Here is a 24,985-nt window from a genome sequence, read left to right on the forward strand (position 1 = left end):
ATCTATCCATGATAAAAGTGCATCTATCCATGTTAAAAGTGCATCTGTCCATGATAAAAGTGCATCTGTCCATGATAAAAGTGCATCTATCCATGATAAAAGTGCATCTATCCATGTTAAAAGTGCATCTGTCCATGATAAAAGTGCATCTATCATGATAAAAGTGCATCTGTCATGATAAAAGTGCATCTGTCATGATAAAAGTGCATCTGTCCATGATAAAAGTGCATCTATCCATGATAAAAGTGCATCTATCCATGATAAAAGTGCATCTATCATGATAAAAGTGCATCTATCATGATAAAAGTGCTCCACAGGCTCTGTGGGGGTTAATAAAGGCCTTCTGAAGTGAAGCGATGTGTTCGTGTAAGAAAAATATCCATATTTAAAACTTTATCAACTAAAATAACTAGCTTCCAGCAGACGGCCGTACGCAAGTCGACTTGCGCCACAAGAGTAACACTTGACGATGTATGTCGATATAAAATATTTTTTTATATAAATACTTTATATAAAAAATATAAAGCCATCCACTGCCATTATAAAGCTTGGAAGAGACATGCCATTTTTTAACATAACTCTGATTGTATCCGACTGAAAGAAGAATGTCATATACACCTAGGATGACTTCAGGGTGAGTAAATCATGGGCTAATTTTCATTTTTGGATGAACTATCCCTTTAAGCCTGTGATGCCCACATGCAGGGCATCATCCGTCAGGACTGACACAGGCCTTCTTCATCATGAATGGGAACATCTGCCACTGAGAGCCTGTGATTCCTCCTGGATCTGGAGACTCACACACTCTCAGACGATCGACTCGGATCTCGGACGGACACACACACTCAGACGATCGACTCGGATCTCGGACGGACACACACACTCTCAGACGATCGACTCGGATCTCGGACGGACACACACACTCAGACGATCGACTCGGATCTCGGACGGACACACACACTCAGACGATCGACTCGGATCTCGGACGGACACACACACTCAGACGATCGACTCGGATCTCGGATGGACACACACACTCAGACGATCGACTCGGATCTCGGACGGACACACACACTCAGACGATCGACTCGGATCTCAGACGGACACACACACTCTCAGACGATCGACTCGGATCTCGGACGGACACACACACTCAGACGATCGACTCGGATCTCGGACGGACACACACACTCAGACGATCGACTCGGATCTCGGACGGACACACACACTCTCAGACGATCGACTCGGATCTCGGACGGACACACACACTCTCAGACGATCGACTCGGATCTCAGAAGATATGTTAAAGTATTTAATGGAAAAAGTTTCAAACCCCACGCAAAGATTGTGCTTTAACTTCAGATAAAGTTCCACAGTTCCTCCAGGACATTATTCCTGCCATTAGTGTTTCGGAAGTTGCTTTGGATAAAAATCTAATTAGCAACTAACGTAATTACTGTAAGACAAAGTAAGTTATTTTCATATTGTACATTATTTTGATGAGGCTTTTTTCCCTATTATAGTATCAGGAGAGTTGATTCACCCTGACATGTGATTTCTTTTCTTTTTAGATGAATTTAGAACAGGTGTATTCAAGTAATTGCATGAATGAATTGTATCTTTGGGAAAATTAGCAGATCTTTTTAGCCTTTTTTCCACAAGGGAAAGGAAGAACAGGACTGTCTTTAGTCACACTGCACAGAAAGGCATAAACTCCTGGATGAAGTCTTGCCCGTGAGAGTCTGCAGCGGTGTGTATAGCGGTGTGTGGCGCACGTCTCACAGCGAGTGTGTTGTCCCAGAGTCAGCCTGGTGTTTTGTGCTGTATTGTGTCGCAGCGAGTGTGTTTTGTGCTGTATTGTGTGTGTCCGGATCCCCACTGAGCGACAGCACATGCTTCTTCACAGGCTGACAGGATTACAGCAGGCCTCTGTCACTCACTGCTTTTGTTGACTCTGGTCATTGTTTATTTGTAGAGCTCATCCAGGACTGTCCTCCATTACCTCTGTCCATCCGTGTGTGTGTGTGTAGAGCAGGAGGCCGGAGGATCCGTGTGTGTGTGTGTGTGACATCATCTGCCTGCTCACACTCGTGCTGCGTAACAATAGGCATTGTTGAAGGAACTGCATAACAGACTCCCGCTGAACTGAGAGATGCTCTTCCATTAATACTCTGCGGCTGCTTTGACAGGTTGATTCTTCTTTCTCTTAATACTTTTTTCTTTTAAAAGGACATGTCTCAAGAGCTCAATGTTTTAGCACCATGAAAGTCATAATTCAGTTTTTCATGACCATTTAAACCATCTCGCTCTGCTTCATCCTCGTACCTCTGCTAGATTTAAAGTTTCTGAATGGTCCGCAGATGCGGCGCTCAGACTGTATGTTAGTGTAGAGTTTCTGAAATTCAAGCCATTTTCAGCTCATTTCAATAAACTGTGCAATATTGTAACGTTCAGTTTGGTTTCTGTTTCATTTTTATGGACGTAGTTTGTTTCCATGGTTTCTAGAATGCTCTCATTTGTTGTCATAGCGACTCATTGTTTGATTGATTTGACTTACCTGTTCCTTGTTCAGCCCTTTAGTTTCTCTGTATTTATAGCCTTTAGTTTGAGTTGGTTGTGATTCTCCTGCATGTTTATTGTCAAGTAAAGTGATGCTGCCTGTAGATCCTGCCTCAACTAACCAACTGTGACTAATATTTAGTGTAAAAATATTCAAATAAATAAATAGTGAGGGTGTTTTTGCGTATTGAGCTAATGTTCATGCTGCCTAGGACTTGAAATATTAATTCTATCTAAAAAAAGTCTCTTAAAGATGTCATGTCTTGCATTTCTTACAGTGAGTTTTATTTATTTTTGTCAAGGTATTTTGTTATATTTAAAGTCATAATTTAGCGTTTCATGACCATTTCAAACATTATCTCTGACTTTTGAATAAAACGGCCCACTGTTGTGTAAAAGCCCCTTCACATGTGCAAGTAATATTGATAACTCTTATTTTTAGTTCTTTTTAGGAAAAATGGCATCTTGTGACTCACATTGTTTATATCGAAGTTACTATTCTGGAAGTTTCTGAACACTAGGTCTCATGTAAATGTTAGTGTTTAAGCATGTATGAGTTTTATTGGAGTTTAGGGTTTCAATAAATAGTGTAAACATATTTTAATAATTATTTTCTTGCATGTTGAGCTATGGGATGCATTTAGTTCTCCTTTCTACTCTTAAAAATAAAGGTTCTGCATCAACGTTTCCATGTAGAGCCTTTAACATCCATGGCATCTTTCATCTTTACCTCTTTCCCCGCCAGCATTTTTTTAAAATGTTTTCAGTCACTTTCAGCATTTTTGATGATTTTCACAAACTTTTATGGCCCCCAGAATATTTTGTTGTGTAATTGATTATCTGAACATGCAATATATCAAAAGAAAGAACAGACCCAGATTTTAAACAAACAAACATTTTATTCTAGCTTTATGCATTCTTTGATTTTCAACCCTTAAATGTGGGGAAGTTTCATAAAAAAGCAACATTTTAAACAAAAAGCTGAGAAAATCGTGTTTTTGTCAAAGGCTGCGTCCCAGTTTGCCTACTTATTCTATGCCCTAGTAGTATGTACATGTTTTGTAAAGAAAAAGTACATACTTTAAAGTATGTAGCAATAGGGTATTTTGGACAAACTATCACGTCATAAATTTGTGTCTTTAACGGATGATCTGTCGCATATTTACACACATCCTGTCACTGTAAACTGAGCTGTCAATCATCTTCTCACAGTGAACATCCTCCGCATTTCATGTCATTTAATTTCCTACCGTATCAGAGAGAAAAGAAGAAGAACGTTGATCTGCCAGTCACTCTCCTCTTTATAAAAGTTCACACTGTTGTTGCAGATGAAACATAACATGGATAACATTAAAAAACATTACATTTTTTATCAGGTTAAATGTTCATTATTAGTCACTCAAACCCCTTTATCTAAACCTCTTTATTTAATGGTCTGTCATGCACATCGGCCATGTTATTAGTTTTTAACTATTTTATTTGTGTTTGTAGTTCTGAACCGAATCCTCCTCCAAAGCGCAATGGATCATGGGTAATATTAGCCGTTATAGTGAGCACGGATCCACACTTCGAAAATCCACCGGAAATAGTAGACCGTCTGCAGACTTTTGGCATACTCTTGTCAACATACTACGCTTTGGGACACACTTATTCTAATCTCACACACTGTTTAGGATACACTGGCATGCAAGATTTCTGTTTCTTCTTCTCCTGTGTTTTGATCCAGAGATTCAGTACTCTTTCAGAAGATGTGCACCGTACAACAGTCAAATCATAGATTGCTGGAAAATTCCACCAGTGACGGGGAAAGAGTTAAATGTTCTTATATTAGAAAAAATGTTTATTTTAAGAATGGGCCGACACTCACTAATGGGCCGCGTCTCCCAGTCTCCATCATTATGATCTGTGTGTATCTGTCATTGTTCATTAAAGGTCTCGCTGCGAGACGCAGTCGGCTTCACTGCACAGTTCACCCTGCACTTGTATAATGTAAAGCTGTAAGCGACAGACGCAGTGTTTTCTCCACGAGACTCAGGGAAACTCTTACTCCACTGCCACTCCTGCAGTTTCCATGGCTTCTTCATCATTTCTCCAGCATCAGTAATGCGTCGGTCTGAGCTGAATGTCTAGCGTTCCTCTCTTCGAACACAAAGCCCACAGCTCTGAATGCTCCAGTGCACCTTCAGCGGGTCATTAAAACCCCAGCTCGTTAGGAGACCCGACCCGACCCGAACAAAGACACTCAAATCACCCTACTTTCCTTCCTTTTTACCACGCTATGCACTTGTAGCTGCCCTTTTATGCTAATTTGAGAACAATTTTACCAATTTGAAATCCTTCAAATTGAAAATCGCAGCATTTATCAACATTGTGTACGCTTTTGTAACATTACGTTTTATTCTTTAAAAAAACAGCATTTTCTCAAGTGTCAACTCAAGGAGAGATATTCACGTCTTTATCTCTGCATTCTCAACATTTTGTGTACACTGAAAAAAAAAAAAAATTCATGATTTGTTATCACAACATTTTTTTCTTTTGTCAAATCAACTTAGATAATTTATGTGGTTCAGAGAACATAATATTTTGCGTTTCTGTTGATTAAACCAATCTCCTTCTTTGTATTAAAGGGTTAGTTCACCCAAAAATTTTAATTCAATTACAACCCAGAAGCGCTGCACTGTTACACTACGTGAACGCACTCAGAGGCCCACACAGAAGAACATGAAGAGTTGAATAAAGTTTTTTGCGCACAAAGAGTATTCTCGTCGCTTGATAAACTTAAGGTTGAACTTGAGCCGCTGTAGTCACTTTGACTATTTTAAACATTAGCCGCTTTCCGACCGGAGGAACCTTTTCACAGTTCCTAGAACTATTGGCTAAAGTACCCGGATGTCGGCGTGTTAGCACCGCAGGAACTAGGAACGATTTTAGTTCTAGGAACTCCATTTGGAGGAACTAATTTAGGTCCTACTTCAGAGTAGGGTCTAAACCAGGGTTCACCAATCTCGGTCCTGGAGGGCCGCTGTCCCTGCAGAGTTTAGCTCCAACCAGCTCCAACACACCTGTTTGAAAGTTTCTAGTATGCCTAGTGAGACCTTGATTAGCTGGTTCAGGTGTGTTTAATTGGGGTTGGAGCTAAACTCTGCTGGACAGCGGCCCTCCAGGACCGAGACTGGTGAACCCTGGTCTAAACCAGCACTATAGGAACTACCCGTGACGTTAGTGTACGCTGATTGACCGAACGCACGCGGAACACCAGCACCCGCCATTTTTAAAACAGCTAACTTATATGTAAACACACAGATTATAGCCTATATATTTACTCCAGAAACTAACTATACAAACATGGAAAACAGTGATAGATGGGTCTCTAAACCTTTATGCTGAAGAGAAAATCCAACGCAACTTTGAGGGGACCAAGTCAAACATGATTATGTTTATCTGCCCAGCTAGCAACACTGGACATCAACCACACGGCATAGGCTAATAACCTTTTTTTCATATACTGTCTACTTTCTATAACAGTTCTATCTAATAACATATTAAACAGTACTGTTAGACAGATCGCTAACTAATAAACACAGAGAATGCGAGCATTATTTGCTCTGGCGTTCTCAGCGCCGCCAAAATAAAGGTCTGTGCTTGCGTCACTCCCTTACCCCTCCTACCAGTTCCTATGGCCACTTGGCCAGTGCGAACGCAAACAGCAAAACCGAGTTTGGGGGAGAGTAGTTCATAGAACTGTTTAGAAGTGGACAGTTCCTATAACTAAGTTCCTGTAACTACTTGGTTGGAAAGCGGCTACTGTCTTTACTAACTTTCTGGGCCGGCAAGTTTCAATTACAGAGAAGCCTATGGAGGAGTGAGACAGCTCTCAGATTTCATCAAAAATATCTTAATTTGTGTTCCGAAGAAGAACGAAAGTCTTACGGGGTTGGAACAACATGAGGGTGAGTGATGTAATGATCAGTGACATCATCACTTTGCGGTATAATATCTATATCGGTTGGATTGGTTCCATATAATTAAATCTAGCGTATGATTAAGACGATGAGTGGGACCAGTGACGTTTTGCTTGACCCCAAAGGAGTTTAATAAATCTGTAAACACAGCTCCTAACGCATCATTTGTGTTATCTACGTGTATGTTAAAATCTCCAACAATTAATGCTTTATCGACATTGACCAATAGATCTGAGAGAAAGTCTGCAAACTCTTTTAGGAAATCAGCATAGGGCCCTGGCGGTCTATATACGGTAGCCAAGGCTAGAGATAATAGGGATTTATTTCTTACATCGAAGAGCGTAAAATTTAGCACAAGTACTTCAAATGAATTAAACCTGTGACCTGTTTTCTGAGTAACATTAAGAATATCTCTATAGATTGTTGCAACACCGCCGCCACGACCAATCAGACGGGGCTCATGCTTATAGCAGTATCCTGGAGGAGTAGACTCATTAAGACCGAAATAATCATTTGGTTTAAGCCAGGTTTCAGTAATGCAAAGTACATCGAAACTATTATCTGTGACAATTTCATTTACAATAACCGCCTTAGGTGTGAGCGATCTAATGTTTAGAAGACCTAGCTTTATAAATTGTTTTTGTTCACTAATATTGAGATTTTCTGGTTTAATCACAATTAGATTTTTCCTACATCCTACAGTAGATTTAATGTTTGACCTCACTAAACGAGGAATAGACACAGTTTCTATATAATGTTCTACATTGGTGCTTATATCAGTTAAGTTGGGACAACAAAGACTGTGATTTGGACTTTGACTTATATATATATATATATATACACACACACACAACATGTACAATATGTACAATATACACATGTAACCGTGGCTCAATTAATACATCTGATTAGTTCATGCATTCCCTGATTCAAACGCTACACAGAACTGGTTATCAGCAGGTTAGTGAAGGGTTTATCTGTTCCAGTTCCTGTGTGTGTGTGTGTGTGTGTGTGTGTGTGTATGTAAGGCTTTGAAGCTGATGGGATCCTCATGGGGAGCAGTTGACACATGTACTCCCGGTTCTCGTCTGCTTCTCATTGGTGTTTGATCACCTTTATTTGAGGCCGTCAAACTGACTCTCTTTCATGTTGTTCCTGCAGAGATCCTGGTGTCTCAAACACTCTTGGGACTTCCTTTACTCACTTTACCTTCTGCTTTACTCACTTTACCTTCTGCTTTACTCACTTTACCTTCTCCTTTACTCACTTTACCTTCTGCTTTACTCACTTTACCTTCTGCTTTACTCACTTTACCTTCTGCTTTACTCACTTTACCTTCTGCTTTACTCACTTTACCTTCTGCTTTACTCACTTTACCCTCTATTTTACCTTCTGCTGTTCTCACTTTACCTTCTGCTTTACTCACTTTACCTCCTGCTTTACTCACTTTACCCTCTGCTTTACCTTCTGCTGTTCTCACTTTACCTTCTGCTTTACTCACTTTACCCTCTGCTTTACCTTCTGCTGTTCTCACTTTACCTTCTGCTTTACTCACTTTACCTTCTGCTGTTCTCACTTTACCTTCTGCTTTACTCACTTTACCTTCTGCTTTACTCACTTTACCTTCTGCTTTACTCACTTTACCCTCTGCTTTACCTTCTGCTGTTCTCACTTTACCTTCTGCTTTACTCACTTTACCTTCTGCTGTTCTCACTTTACCTTCTCCTTTACTCACTTTACCTTCTGCTTTACTCACTTTACCTTCTCCTTTACTCACTTTACCTTCTCCTTTACTCACTTTACCTTCTGCTTTACTCACTTTACCTTCTGCTTTACTCACTTTACCCTCTGCTTTACCTTCTGCTGTTCTCACTTTACCTTCTGCTTTACTCACTTTACCTTCTGCTTTACTCACTTTACCTTCTGCTGTTCTCACTTTACCTTCTCCTTCACTCACTTTACCTTCTGCTTTACTCACTTTACCTTCTGCTGTACTCACTTTACCCTCTGCTTTACCTTCTCCTTTACTCACTTTACCTTCTCCTTTACTCACTTTACCTTCTGCTTTACTCACTTTACCTTCTGCTGTTCTCACTTTACCTTCTCCTTTACTCACTTTACCTTCTGCTTTACTCACTTTACCTTCTGCTTTACTCACTTTACCTTCTCCTTTACTCACTTTACCTTCTGCTGTTCTCACTTTACCTTCTCCTTTACTCACTTTACCTTCTGCTTTACTCACTTTACCTTCTGCTTTACTCACTTTACCTTCTCCTTTACTCACTTTACCTTCTGCTTTACTCACTTTACCTTCTGCTTTACTCACTTTACCCTCTGCTTTACCTTCTGCTGTTCTCACTTTACCTTCTGCTTTACTCACTTTAACTTCTCCTTTACTCACTTTACCTTCTGCTGTTCTCACTTTACCTTCTGCTTTACTCACTTTACCTTCTCCTTTACTCACTTTACCTTCTGCTTTACTCACTTTACCTTCTCCTTTACTCACTTTACCTTCTGCTTTACTCACTTTACCTTCTCCTTTACTCACTTGACCTTCTCCTTTACTCACTTTACCTTCTGCTTTACTCACTTTACCTTCTGCTTTACTCACCTTACCTTCTCCTTTACTCACTTTACCTTCTCCTTTACTCACTTTACCTTCTGCTTTACTCACTTTACCTTCTCCTTTACTCACTTTACCTTCTCCTTTACTCACTTTACCTTCTGCTTTACTCACTTTACCTTCTGCTTTACTCACTTTACCTTCTGCTTTACTCACTTTACCCCTCTCCTTTACTCACTTTACCTTCTACTTTACCCCTCTCCTTTACTTACTTTACCTTCTGCTTTACTCACTTTACCTTCTGCTTAACTCACTTTACCTTCTGCTTTACTCACTTTACCTTCTGCTTTACCTTCTGCTTTACTCACTTTACCTTCTCCTTTACTCACTTTACCTTCTGCTTTACTCACTTTACCTTCTCCTTTACTCACGTTACCTTCTGCTTTACTCACTTTACCTTCTCCTTTACTCTTTACCTTCTGCTTTACCTTCTGCTGTACTCACTTTACCTTCTGCTTTACCTTCTGCTGTACTCACTTTACCTTCTGCTTTACTCACTTTACCTTCTCCTTTACTCACTTTACCTTCTCCTTTACTCACTTTACCTTCTGCTTTACTCACTTTACCTTCTCCTTTACTCACTTTACCTTCTGCTTTACTCACTTTACCTTCTCCTTTACTCACTTTACCTTCTGCTTTACCTTCTGCTGTACTCACTTTACCTTCTCCTTTACTCACTTTACCTTCTGCTTTACTCACTTTACCTTCTGCTTTACCTTCTGCTTTACTCACTTTACCTTCTGCTTTACTCACTTTACCTTCTGCTTTACTCACTTTACCTTCTGCTTTACCTTCTGCTTTACTCACTTTACCTTCTCCTTTACTCACTTTACCTTCTGCTTTACTCACTTTACCTTCTCCTTTACTCATGTTACCTTCTGCTTTACTCACTTTACCTTCTCATTTACTCTTTACCTTCTGCTTTACCTTCTGCTGTACTCACTTTACCTTCTGCTTTACTCACTTTACCTTCTGCTTTACTCACTTTACCTTCTGCTTTACCTTCTGCTTTACTCACTTTACCTTCTGCTTTACTCACTTTACCTTCTGCTTTACTCACTTTACCTTCTGCTTTACCTTCTGCTTTACTCACTTTACCTTCTCCTTTACTCACTTTACCTTCTGCTTTACTCACTTTACCTTCTCCTTTACTCACATTACCTTCTGCTTTACTCACTTTACCTTCTCCTTTACTCTTTACCTTCTGCTTTACCTTCTGCTGTACTCACTTTACCTTCTGCTTTACTCACTTTACCTTCTGCTTTACCTTCTGCTTTACTCACTTTACCTTCTCCTTTACTCACGTTACCTTCTGCTTTACTCACTTTACCTTCTCCTTTACTCTTTACCTTCTGCTTTACCTTCTGCTGTACTCACTTTACCTTCTGCTTTACTCACTTTACCTTCTCCTTTACTCACTTTACCTTCTCCTTTACTCACTTTACCTTCTGCTTTACTCACTTTACCTTCTCCTTTACTCACTTTACCTTCTGCTTTACCTTCTGCTGTCCTCACTTTACCTTCTGCTTTACTCACTTTACCTTCTCCTTTACTCACTTTACCTTCTACTTTACTCACTTTACCTTCTACTTTACTCACTTTACCTTCTACTTTACCCCTCTCCTTTACTCACTTTACCCACTTTACCTTCTGCTTTACTCACTTTACTTTCTCCTTTACTCACTTTACCTTCTGCTGTACTCACTTTACCTTCTACTTTACTCCTCTACTTTACTCACTTTACCTTCTGCTTTACTCACTTTACCCACTTTACCTTCTGCTTTACTCACTTTACCTTCTCCTTTACTCACTTTACCTTCTGCTTTACTCACTTTACCTTCTCCTTTACTCACTTTACCTTCTGCTTTACCTTCTGCTGTCCTCACTTTACCTTCTGCTTTACTCACTTTACCTTCTCCTTTACTCACTTTACCTTCTACTTAACTCACTTTACCTTCTACTTTACTCACTTTACCTTCTACTTTACCCCTCTCCTTTACTCACTTTACCCACTTTACCTTCTGCTTTACTCACTTTACTTTCTCCTTTACTCACTTTACCTTCTGCTGTACTCACTTTACCTTCTACTTTACCCCTCTACTTTAGTCACTTTACCTTCTGCTTTACTCACTTTACCTTCTCCTTTACTTCTGCTTTACTCACTTTACATTTTACTTTACCCCTCTCATTTACTTACTTTACCTTCTTGCTTTACTCACTTTACCTTCTCCTTTACTCACTTTACCTTCTTGCTTTACTCACTTTACCTTCTCCTTTACTCACTTTACCTTCTGCTTTACTCACTTTACCTTCTCCTTTACTCACTTTACCTTCTCCTTTACTCACTTTACCTTCTGCTTTACTCACTTTACTTTCTCCTTTACTTCTGCTTTACTCACTTTACCTTCTGCTTTACTCACTTTACTTTCTCCTTTACTTCTGCTTTACTCACTTTACTTTCTCCTTTACTTCTGCTTTACTCACTTTACCTTCTCCTTTACTTCTGCTTTACTCACTTTACCTCCTGCTTTACTCACTTCACCTTCTGCTTTACTCACTTTACTTTCTCCTTTACTCACTTTACCTTCTCCTTTACTTCTGCTTTACTCACTTTACTTTCTCCTTTACTCACTTTACCTTCTTCTTTACTCACTTTACCTTCTCCTTTACTTCTGCTTTACTCACTTTACCTCCTGCTTTACTCACTTTACCTTCTCCTTTACCTTCTGCTTTACTCACTTTACCTTCTGCTTTACTCACTTTACTTTCTCCTTTACTCACTTTACCTTCTGCTTTACTCACTTTACCTTCTGCTTTACTCACTTTACCTTACTCACTTTACCTTCTGCTTTACTCACTTTACCTTCTGCTTTACTCACTTTACTTTCTCCTTTACTTCTGCTTTACTCACTTTACTTTCTCCTTTACTTCTGCTTTACTCACTTTACCTTCTCCTTTACTTCTGCTTTACTCACTTCACCTTCTCCTTTACTTCTGCTTTACTCACTTTACCTCCTGCTTTACTCACTTTACCTTCTGCTTTACTCACTTTACTTTCTCCTTTACTCACTTTACCTTCTCCTTTACTTCTGCTTTACTCACTTTACCTTCTGCTTTACTCACTTTACCTTCTGCTTTACCGGATAAGCGGTAGAAGATGGATGGATGGACCTTCTGCTTTACTCACTTTACCTTCTGCTTTACTCACTTTACCTTCTGCTTTACTCGCTTTACTTTCTCCTTTACTCACTTTACCTTCTGCTTTACTCACTTTACCTTCTGCTTTACCGGATAAGCGGCAGAAGATGGATGGATGGACCTTCTGCTTTACTCACTTTACCTTCTGCTTTACTTACTTTACCTTCTGCTTTACTCACTTTACCTTCTGCTTTACTCACTTTACCTTCTGCTTTACTCACTTTACCTTCTGCTTTACTCACTTTACCTTCTGCTTTACTCACTTTACCTTCTCCTTTACTTCTGCTTTACTCACTTTACCTTCTGCTTTACTCACTTTACCTCCTGCTTTACTCACTTTACCTTCTGCTTTACTCACTTTACCTTCTGCTTTACTCACTTTACTTTCTCCTTTACTCACTTTACCTTCTCCTTTACTTCTGCTTTACTCACTTTACCTTCTCCTTTACTTCTGCTTTACTCACTTTACCTTCTCCTTTACTCACTTTACCTTCTGCTTTACTCACTTTACCTTCTCCTTTACTCACTTTACCTTCTGCTTTACTCACTTTACCTTCTGCTTTACTCACTTTACCTTCTGCTTTACTCACTTTACTTTCTCCTTTACTCACTTTACCTTCTCCTTTACTTCTGCTTTACTCACTTTACCTTCTCCTTTACTTCTGCTTTACTCACTTTACCTTCTGCTTTACTCACGGGAGCTGCTGGAACCAGTGGAGTGAAGCACACTCGGGAACAGTAGCGTTTGGGATGTTGGTGAAGTGGATGTTCAGGAGGGAATGCCTTTGATGTGCCATTATTATATTCCTCAGAAAAACAGGCTCACAGTAGCGACTGAGATACTCAGAAACACTCACACATGTTAATGCTGGACCGGGATCTGCCTCCCAAGGATCTGAGCTTGGCTAAAAGGTCAATGATATGATGCTCATTTCTGTCCTATCTCTTCATTTATTAAAAATGATCTTTAAAAATTTAGTTCATATATACAGTGACTTACACCATGTAAATGATGAGCATGCTTTTAATTAAATCATTAATCTTTTTTTTATAGATATGTATTTTTATGTGGCATAAAGTGAAAATGTCAGGGTGATGCAACTTTCCTGATATCATTATTCATAAATGGAATGGCATTTTTCAAACAAACAAACAAACAAACAAACAAACAAACAAACAATTTGGCATTATTATTATTGTTGTTATTTTTGAAATAATAATTTTAAAATGTTAAAATTGCTATTATTATTATTATCATCATCTTAAATATAATAATAATAATACATTTAAAAAGTAAAACTTTTATTATTGTTATTATTTTAAATAATAATTATTTTAAAACATTAAATATAATGATAATAATAATTATTTTAATTATATATTAATTTTAAAATGTTACAATTGTTGATGTTTTTAAATAATAATAATAATAATAATAATAAATCAAAAGGGTAAAATTATGATAAATAATATTATTTTTAATAATAATAATAATAATAATACATTAAAAAGGTCAAATTAATAATATATATATATATACTGTGTATATATATATATATATATATATCATGATTATTATTATGATTAAGATTATTTACAATTAATCTTAACAAAACTTATTTACTGCTGCTTACTTTTGAAAAAACTTTGCCTAATCAGTTATGAGTGACCAACATGCAGAAACATGCAAAAACAGGAAATTATGTCATAGACTGTGTCCAAAATTCAATAAGTCAATATAGATCAGATCATTTGTCCTTTTTATGATAAGGCAAGTTTAGGTTGTAAAAAGTCATGCAAAAATTTGATGATATTGTTGAGTTAATAATGAATAATTTTTGCATTTTTTTAACTTTTTGCCTTGAAAAGTATATTAAACTTTTTTGTAGTAAAAAATCGTTTTTACTCGATCAGGAAGCAAACACACTGAAGACATCCGCTCAACCCAATCTATCAGCATCTTCAGCCTCAGCAGCTTCACAAAGCCCAGTCAGTGTTGGAATAACAGAAGACGTGAATGTTCTTGTCTAATGGATCACTGACTTCATGCACTAAATGCATCTGAAGTTAAATAAACCTTTCACTTAAATATAGTACAGTAGTGTATAGTATAGTACACTAAAGCACAAGTGTTCCTTTTACTCACACTGTGACTGTATATCATCATGAATGTTGCTGTCAGTGAAGCCATCAATGCAGACGACTGTGTTCATTCAGTGGTTTTTCTCTATTCCTCGACCTCAGAAGAACAACTCGTTTCACACTGCGTGTCCATTCTCACACGCGTTCAGAAAGCACTGGTGTCAGCTCGATAAACCGGTGTGGAAAGCATGAAAGGAAAGGCGTTTCTCACTTCTGCTCGTTGAAAGCCAGATGCTGTGAGACAGAAAGCAGATCGTTCAGAGAAGCGCACTACAGCCCTGAAGAAGAGCACTTAGCAGTGCACACAAGACAGATCCAATCACACTGATGAAAGGAATCAGCCTGGATGAGTCTGGGCTGAGATGAAAGTACTTCATTTTGATAATGATGACTTTTTCCGGAGGAGCATAAACAGATGAGAATATGTTTTTCTTAAGTTTTCAAAGCCACAACTCTCCCTTGTGATTATTATAAGCAAACAGTCGCTCACACACAATAGCGCTTCTCCAGCTCTGCTTCACGTCGTGTCTCAGTCTGATCGAATTCTCACATGCATTTTCCTGTTGGATATCTCTGAAATTCCTTTGTCTGGTGCTTTAGAGTTAGTGTGAGTGTGAGTGTGAGTGTTAGTGTTAGTGTGAGTGTGAGTGTGAGTGTTAGTGTGAGTGTGAGTGTGAGTGTGAGTGTTAGTGTGAGTGTTAGTGTGAGTGTGAGTGTTAGTGTGAGTGTGAGTGTGAGTGTTAGTGTGAGTGTTAGTGTGAGTGTGAGTGTTATTGTTAGTGTTACTGTTAGTTAGTGTGAGTGTTATTGTTGGTGTTACTGTTAGCATTACTGTTAGTGTGAGTGTTACTGTTAGCATTACTGTTAGTGTGTGTTACTGTTAGTGTTACTGTTACTGCTACTGTTACTATTACTGCTACTGTTACCGCTACTACTACTGTTAGTGTTACTGCTACTGCTACTGTTACTGTTACTGCTACTGTTACCACTACTGCTACTGTTAGTGTTACTGCTACTGTTACTGCTACTGTTACTGCTACTGTTACCGCTACTGCTACTGTTAGTGTTACTGCTACTGTTACCGCTACTGCTACTGTTACCGCTACTGCTACTGTTAGTGTTACTGCTACTGTTACCGCTACTGCTACTGTTAGTGTTACTGCTACTGCTACTGTTACTGCTACTGTTACCGCTACTGCTACTGTTAGTGTTACTGCTACTGTTACCGCTACTGCTACTGTTACCGCTACTGCTACTGTCAGTGTTACTGTTAGTGTTACTGCTAGCGTTACTGTTACCGCTACTGCTACTGTTAGTGTTACTGCTACTGTTACCGCTACTGCTACTGTTAGTGTTACTGTTAGTGTTACTGCTAGCGTTACTGTTAGTGTTACTGCTACTGTTACTGTTAGCATTACTGTTAGTGTGTGTTACTGTGAGTGTTACTGTTAGTGTCAGTGTTGCTGCTACCGCTACTGTTACTGTGAGTTTACTGTTACTGCTACTGTTACAGCTACTGTTACTGTTAGCATTACTGTTAGTGTGTGTTACTGTGAGTGTTACTGTTAGTGTTACTGCTGCTGCTACCGCTACCGCTACTCTTACTGTGAGTGTTACTGTTAGTGTTACTGCTACCGCTAATGTTAATGTTAGTGTTACTGCTACCGCTACTGTTACTGTTAGTGTTAGTGTTACTGTTACTGTTACAGCTACTGTTACTGTTAGTGTTACTGTTAGTGTTAGTGTTACTGTTAGTGTTACTGTAAGTGTTACTGCTACCGCTACTGTTACTGTTAGTGTTACTGTTATTGTTACAGTTAGTGTTACTGTTACAGCTACTGCTACTGCTACTGTTAGTGTTACTGTTACTGTTACGGTTACGGTTACGGTTACGGTTACAGTTACAGTTACAGTTAGTGTTACTGTTACTGTTATTGTTATTGTTACTGTTAGTGTTACTGTTACAGCTACTGCTACTGTTAGTGTTACTGTTACGGTTACAGTTAGTGTTAGTGTTAGTGTTATTGTTACTGTTAGTGTTACTGTTACAGCTACTGCTACTGTTAGTGTCACTGTTACGGTTACTGTTACAGTTACAGCTACTGCTACTGTTACTGTTAGTGTTCGTGTTACAGCTACTGTTACAGCTACTGCTACCGTTACTGTTACTGTTAGTGTTCGTGTTACAGCTACTGTTACAGCTACTGCTACTGTTAGTGTTACTGTAAGTGTTACTGCTACCGCTACTGTTAGTGTTCGTGTTAGTGTTAGTGTTACTGTTACGGTTACAGTTAGTGTTACTGTTATTGTTACTGTTAGTGTTACTGTTACAGCTACTGCTACTGTTAGTGTCACTGTTACGGTTACTGTTACAGTTACAGCTACTGCTACTGTTACTGTTAGTGTTCGTGTTACAGCTATTGTTACAGCTACTGCTACCGTTACTGTTAGTGTTCGTGTTACAGCTATTGTTACAGCTACTGCTACTGTTAGTGTTACTGTTACAGTTACAGTTAAAGTTAGTGTTACAGTTAAAGTTAGTGTTGGTGTTACTGTTACAGTTAATGTTACTATTAGTGTTACAGTTACTGTTATTGTTACTGTTATAGTTCATTTATATAGAACCCTAGTGCATTTAAATTTAAGTTTTATCATTAGCTGTACATCTGCCTGAATGCAATGCCACACACTGAAAAAATTGATTCACAATTGCTTTATATTGAAATGTCCTAGTTGTAAAGTTCTGACTTCAGGTCTCATTCTACATTGTTTTCCTATAGTAGGAAGTTCAAACTTTGTCTCTCGGTTCAAACTGATGTTTCTCCCGTAGTTTTTTTGCACCAGGATGAAGAATATTTTTATCTTTATTTGGGGTTTTCAGGAAATTCATTCACTGTAGGAAAAAGAATCTGTAGAAAAACAAAAACGGAAAAGGTGCTGGTAATATTCTGCCCCGGACATTATCTGTTATTTTTACAGATGTTTAATTTCACCCTAAAACACGATGCAGTGCAATGTGTGATTCAAAACACGGATAAAACACCTGTGAAATCGATTCAGAAAATGTCTTCATATTAACAGCTATTTTTATGGACTTTTCTTCGAGTGTAGCATTGATGTTTATTTAAATCTAACCAGAGCTTCAGTAAATGTCCATATATAGTGTGAGGAGAATTGAAATCCCATAATGATTAACTGCCAACTGCCCATTTCAAGATACCTACACAGTAGACTGACTATTTATGGGTGAATACAAAGTGCCGACAAAAGGTATTCTCCGTCAGCGGGGCTTAAAGTGAAATATGTTGGGAGTACATTGGATGGAATGAACTGAACTTGCGCTCTCTCTCTCTCTCTCTCTCTCTCTCTCTCTCTCTCTCTCTCCAGATCCCTCCTGCTGCCATCATGCTGCAGAACACTTTCCTCAGTGTAAGGGAGCGTGTGAACAGGTACGACACACTCACACCGACACAACTGATGCAAAAACATATGAAGACATTAATGCCATTAATGCAGCTTCGGCCATATAGAGAAAGGCTTCCACAAATATGTAACGAAGGAAAAATGGTTCTTTGTCTCTGACCTTTCAAGGAAAAATCTGAGTTGAAACAAAAGGGAATGTGACTGTCAGTGTTCTCATATAAAATCCCTGATTATTATCTGAATACTGTTTGAGAGAGATAATAAAAATATCCAATTAATTGCATATAATCACTATTTGCTGACTAAAGGATATTTAAGTGAATCATTGAAGAGACATGACAAAAATTATCAGTAATATTACATACATTTGGAATTTATGTACGGGGCAGGGGGCATGAATTGTTAATTTGCGTTAATGTGTTAATTTCCAATGCATTCTTTTTTTATTAATAAATGTGCCAGATGAATTAACTGGCAGCTTTACTTTGTGGAAAAGTACGGAATGGTACGAAACGTGGTAAAGGTTTTGGCACTTGCTGTGTGAACACACAAAAAAATCATGGACAAGATTACAGGTTAAATGGATTACAGGCACTTGTGCTCCTCGCGGTCAGAAATGAGCGCATTGGAAATGAATGGGAAACGAATTTCCTCTAGTGGAAGCGTTTGGTACTGCAGCCGAACAGCATCTCACTAAAAGATCCTTTTTTGAGATATCAACATCACATTTTTAACACAATTTATTTAGATTTTCTTGAAAATATAGATTTCATTGAAAATAGTATTTTTGTGCATTTTACATAACAATAAACGTAAAATTCTGTAACTTTTTCAGTTCACTTTTTTAAAAAATTTTTTTACTTGAGCAATAATTTGCCAAGTGTCGTCTTTGAAAAGAGATCAAACTTCAGTCTGTGCTTTAAAGCATTCAAGATTTACCACAGTTTAAGTTGGAAATTTATTTTTCAGGTCTATGTGCAAAAAGTGAATAAATAGATTATAAATACAGCATAAATATAATGTAGTGCCATAAAATCCCCTAAAAATACAAAAAAATTAATAAAAAAACATTATCAAACTAAAATATATTACATTCCCTTCATTTAAATAAAATAAAAACATTCGGTCATTTATGACCACCACACGAAGAGCACCAGTTAACCAGATAACTTCAGATGGTAATATTATACTGAGTGACTGCCATATTTAAATGATCATATTAGGCTCAAACATCTACCATGGAGAAAGTTGAAAAATATAATTTCGTTCAAAACAAGCATGAATAAAAGCAAACACAAATGTTATTGTGGAGCTGTTCTGGATATATAATGGTGAGATGTTCTTCCTTTGAAGGTGAAAAAAGAGTTGAAAAAGAGCAAATAAAAGCTGTCTCTTTTAGTTTGTTTCGCGCTCTTCGTCCCAAACCGACTTACACAGAATCGAGGACATGAAACACACTTCTGAATGGAGCTTTTGATGAAGTTAAAGCGGGTCAGTCAGTAGTAGGAGCGCTGTTAACCCTCTCTAACCCAGAGAAACACTGTCCTGCCAGTGACCACAGGATCAAAACATACAGAAAACAGCATTAAAGAACGAGCCGAAGGAAAGCTAAAAGCCCATCAGATGGGAGACGGGTGTGTGTAAAAGAGGAGATTAGGAGGAGAGAATAATGACACCTTGTTAGAGAGCGAGCGAGGAGGGAACGTGCAGATGGTAATCGCCAGAACGTTTCATCCTAATGGACAGCCGATGCTTTGAAGAGACTTTGAGAAGAGGAGAAGAGTCCTTTAGAAGCCCTGCTGGCACCCGCCATTGATTTACCCTCAAAACAAAACATGAAGAGGAGAGAGAAAGAGAGAAACTTTCACAGCTTGATTTATCTGAGGGGCCACTCTTTGTGCGGTGGGCGGAGTCACTGCTCATGTGGGCGGAGTCACTGCTCGTGTGGGCGGGGTCACATCTATTGCGGGCGGAGTCCCTGCTCGTGTGGGCGGAGTCACCGCTATTTTATGAAATTAGTGTAGAAAAGCATAGATATATGCATTAATGTCTCCAGATAGAATTGCAAAAATAATGATTGTTTCCAAATGTTTTTCCAAATTCATGTGATTGGTTGAAGCTGGCAGAGCTCCGCCTCCATGTCCTCTGATTTGGCTGACGAGTGTCAGATAGTGACAAATAATTACAACTGATGATGTCTCTGATGTCTCAGTCTCTGAAAAGAGTAAAAAAATAAAAGTGCATTTTTTGTACAGCCAGTTCTCTCAATTTCCTCATGACGAGTCAGACTTTTCTTAGGAAATATTTGAAACATCTGCCAGCAAATCCAAATGTCCTCCTTTTGTTTGTCACTAATTATCCTTCAACAACACAGAGGCAAACACTGGCCAAACCATGAGCTGGAACTGATCTTGATCGTTCTCCCAAACACACACGACACGCATCTGACCCGTCTCACACACATCCAGAACACACACACACACAGAGGTTTGCAGAGGGGTCACATGATGCTGCAGAGTTTAATCACTGAAGTGAGTGTTTGTTTCCTCTTGCAGCTCGCGAGCATCAGGAGCGAGTCGCGTCTGAAGCATCTTCTCCTGCGTTTGCCGAGTTACTGCCCAGAGTCTCTGGTAAGGCATTCCTCAACTCTACACATCTCTGTTTACATTAAAGCCGTCGCCGTGGCCGCACAGGAAGTCCTAAACACCGAGCGATGATGTCACTTCCTGTCGAGCTGTGGTGCGTTTCACTCAGAGGAACCAGGATGAACGTCCTCCACCCTCTTTCCTTTAGTTACACAGCTGGAAAGCCAGCGCCGGCAATATGCAATTACACTCAGTCTCTAATTATCCTCAGGGAAGCCTCAGGCCTGTTTCATCCGGACGCTCATTCACCCAAATGGATGCAAATGGATTTTGGAAGCATAGAAAATCTCTTGCTATCTTTGAAATGTGTTCGAAAGCATTTCAGACTCCAGATCAAGCTTGTTTTTTTACTCTAATGCACCAAACCCACATTGTTTTTGTGCTCTTGCTGTGTTTGACGGGCTTGTGTTGCGGACGCCAGAGTGTGTGTGTGTGTGTGTGTGACGCAGAATGTCCTGTTTATTGGGTCGATGATCTCGCCAGAGCCCAGGCTCCGCTCGGATGTTCCCGGGATCGTGTGGATCCGACCGCAGGAGTTTATGATCGCAATAATGCATTCTGTGGCTCATGTTCATCTACTTGTAATTAAAGCGGAGTCACATTCACTCACGAGTGAAAAACACCAGTGCAAATAATAAGAGTAATTTTTGATAAATATAATAAAACTGTATTTTTGCTGCAGCTTTGGCAAGCAGAAGAGACTCTTTCAGGAACAAACGTTTGAACAGGACAGCCCTAACCCACACCCATTATAAATAATGAAATCGTAAACATTTTAGTAAAACATTTAACTACACATTATTATTTTTTAAATATTCAAATATTCTGCGTGTGTCTGTGTGTGTGTGTGAGTGTGTGTGTGAGTGTGTGTGTGTGAGTGTGTGTGTGTGTGTGTGTGTGTGTGTGAGTGTGTGTGAGTGTGTGTGTGTGTGTGTGTGTGAGTGTGAGTGTGAGTGTGCGTGTGCGTGTGCGTGTGAGTGTGTGTGTGTGAGTGTGAGTGTGAGTGTGAGTGTGTGTGTGTGTGTGTGAGTGTGTGTGTGTGTGTGTGTGTGTGACAGGTGTTTTCAGTTGCTGTAATGCTCAACATCTCCTGGTTGTTTTGCAGAATGAGCTCTGGATCTGCATCAACAGCACATTACCCGGTACGTGACACACACACACACACCTGTCTCCTCAACCTGTGCCAGTCTTTAGAGAACGAGAGGATTTAGAGTCTCTAAAGGCTAATGCCTCCCAGATGCACAAACATCATCCCTCACCTCAGTCACACTGCACCTCGCACGCCCGCTCAACTCCTTTGAAGAAGCAGAGCGAGCTGAGAACATTAAAGCATGTCAGGATGAAATATTTGCTCAGATTAATGCTGTGTTGTTTTGATGGTCATTAAAGAAACATTTGCAATTATTTATTGTGTTTCATCCAGTCTGATGTAAAGGTCACTGGTTTCTTTAATGGTTTCAGGAGCGTCGAGGAAGTCTGATGGCTGGGTGGGTTTGGGCTGCTGTGAACTGGCCATCAACAGCGACTGCCGACGCGACTGCAAACAGGTCACACACTCACACACACACACACTCACTCACTCACACACACACACACACACATACACACACACACACAGATGGAGATGCCTCAAAATAATAAATATTTTCCTGTATCTCTGCTTTGAATCTGCCGTGTGAATGAAGCTGATCGACTCGCCTGGGATTCTTTGAGATTTTAATATGTTTCTCTTCTATTCAGGCATTGTCGAAAAATGACATCACTAAAGTATGCAAGAAAGACACAGAGGTGGGAGTTTTACCTCTATTTTACCTGCTTTCTTCAGTTTACAAATGCTGATGTTCTTTTGTGTTGTGAGGTTTTGCGCTCGTGCACGGCTGCCTATGACGGCTGCACGCGAAAACCTCACAACACCCCCCCCCCCCGTCCGTGATTGGTTGGAACACTATTTATTTTGGTTTTGAGTGGTGGTGAAACCGACTGTTTTTGTGTGCAGATTTCAGAGCCTACAGAGACGTGTTTTTTTGACGGCATGGGGCGGGCAGCTAGCGGATCGTTAGGAAAGATTAGATGAATGTGATCATTTATGTTTGGGCCTGAAATCGCTGATACAACCTTTAAAGAGGTTATATGTAGAAGTGAGCAGCTCTTGTTATAGCGCCACCAGTGGCCGTTCAGTGAACTACAGGAGCTCGTAACAAACAACAGACTCAACGGGATTCAAGACCCCAATATTCTCACAGAGAAGGTCTTTTTCAGTCTTCGCTTAGAAGAAGGAAGTTTGAAACACAGGTCTCGTTCTTTAAGTTTCCTTACAAGCTGTTCAGACATTGGCAATAAAAAAGCAGTTACATGAAAACTCTTACATAAAGCCCTTTTAAACTTCGCCACATAACTTGTTTGCACTACAGACATGAGTGACACCAGCAATCGTCCAGCTTGAGGATAAATGTTATTCATGTACAGTTATGGCACTTCTTCATATTGTGAATTATGCTTTAGTGCAGTCAGCTACAGTCCATTTTAACTCACAGACGCAGAGTCTTTATCTGTGACTCCATCAGTCTTTCGCTGCACAATATTCTCTGTGTTTGTTTGTCTAGCCGCTCTGAGACTCGTGTGTGTTATTCATTTAAAGCCTGTTTTCGGCTGATTTAGGCCCTTCGTTTCTGAGCAGTCTCTGTGCAAACTTAACTCCATTTCACATGATCCTTTAGAAATATATGCTAATATGTTGATTTGGTGCTGAATTATTAATTATTTTTGGTACTCAATTATAACTAATGACTCTTGTTATTATCAATTTTGAAAACAGTTTTGGAAACAGCGATACATTTTATTTTACAGGATTCTTTGATGAATAGAAAGTTCAAAATAACAACATTTATTGGAAATAGAAATCTTTTGTAACATTATAAATATATTTACATTTAAATGTATTCATGTATTTTTTTTAATCTTACTAAACCCCAAACTTTTGAATGGTAGTGGACATAAAATCTGAAATAATTATTGGTCATTTGTTGGCTAATGTTTTAGTTGGAGAAGCAGTCTTAAAGGAACAGTGCAGTGAAAAAATAACATTTTCATTAAAAAGTAGTCAACTCCATTGTGCAAACAACAGCTTTGTGTGAAAAGTTTAAATAAAATAAAATGAAAAATAAAATAAAATAAAATAAAATTTTGACTAATAGACCAAAAGTCCTTTAATTAAACAAAAGGAAAAAAAAGAAAAACCTGGGTGTTTTTTAAAATGTTTTGTGTCTTCATATTTTATTTGTTTTTATAAAGACAAAAATACTTGCAATCTTCTAAAGTGTGTTTTGTTCTCTTTCAGAAGCCGCTCTACAGCTGTATCACCAAAAATGAAAGTAAGCAGAACTGCATGAGAAGGTTATCAGTGAGAAGTCCGTCTGGATCTCGTTTATCTCCAAGCTTGTACTGTCCTCTGATGTCAGTCCTCCAGGATTAAGAGGAAATGAGATTGAGTTGTTGATGTGCCTGGGAGGCAAGGTCATGACCTTTACCCTGCTGACCTTCAGGCTGTCATGGATCTCACATCTAGATGAAGTGCTTATTTGTGTTCATACTGTTTGGAAATATCTGACAAGCTTCTTTATTCTGTAAACAAGCGGTGAGATGTCGGCCCCGATCACACACACTCGACGCAGTGTAGCGCCAGGCGCGACGCAAGTGTGTTTCGCTAGATTCAGCCTGACGCAGTTTTCATTTTCTCGTCCTGCGCCACGTTGTTTAAATAGCGAATGCGTTAGCGCCCATCTGTGGCCCATGGGCTGCTGGTCTGAGAACGAGTGTGTGTTCCGGCGCATTGATGGAGCGTTGATATTTTGAGGAACTGAAATAGACTGAGCCGTTGACCGACTGAAACCGGCTCTAAAGTCAATGGCGCAGTATTGTTTTGTTATTTAAATAGGCGGAAATGGCGTATTAGTAATATGAGCCTATAGGCGGGTCCACAACACGCGTACACTCTCTGATTATTACACACACAGGGACGCGCAACAGCACACAAACTAGCCAAATATTAAAAGAAAAAGGATTATGATGCAAAAGATTAATATTGTGTACATAAAGATATGGTGGAATCCGGTTTGTCCCGCAGATGGTCTGCTTGCGCTTTAACCTCTCACACACACACACACACACACACACACACACACACACATAGCTTTAACCTCGCACACAAGCAGATCCATTTCCTCGCTAGAGAAGCGTTCAGTTTTTCCGCTTGCTAATTCCTCCATGTAAATAGCGAATCCGTCATGGCACGAGCGCAACTGTCTTTTAAAGGGAATGGAAGACGAGACTCTGATTGGTTTATTGCACGTTACGCCCAAAACACACCCATTACTCATTAAGAGAATAGAGACAAAACACACCCATTACTCATTAAGAGAATAGAGACAAAACAC

The 24,985-nt window shown here is 39.2% G+C and overlaps 1 protein-coding gene across 1 annotated transcript in view; it reads left to right on the forward strand.

Moving 5' to 3' along the window:
- reck (reversion-inducing-cysteine-rich protein with kazal motifs) overlaps positions 1-24,985 on the forward strand; it is a 69,805-nt gene that overhangs the window by 5,204 nt on the left and 39,616 nt on the right. Inside the window, exons 2-7 of the mRNA XM_084103050.1 lie at positions 17,872-17,933; positions 20,463-20,537; positions 21,658-21,694; positions 22,014-22,099; positions 22,293-22,340; positions 23,890-23,923. Coding sequence (XP_083959176.1) covers positions 17,872-17,933; positions 20,463-20,537; positions 21,658-21,694; positions 22,014-22,099; positions 22,293-22,340; positions 23,890-23,923 — 342 coding nt within the window. The remainder of the gene's footprint in view (positions 1-17,871; positions 17,934-20,462; positions 20,538-21,657; positions 21,695-22,013; positions 22,100-22,292; positions 22,341-23,889; positions 23,924-24,985) is intronic.

The sequence above is a fragment of the Abramis brama genome, assembly GCF_963993115.1.
Source record: "Abramis brama genome assembly, chromosome: 24".
Classification (NCBI taxonomy): Eukaryota; Metazoa; Chordata; class Actinopteri; order Cypriniformes; family Leuciscidae; genus Abramis; species Abramis brama.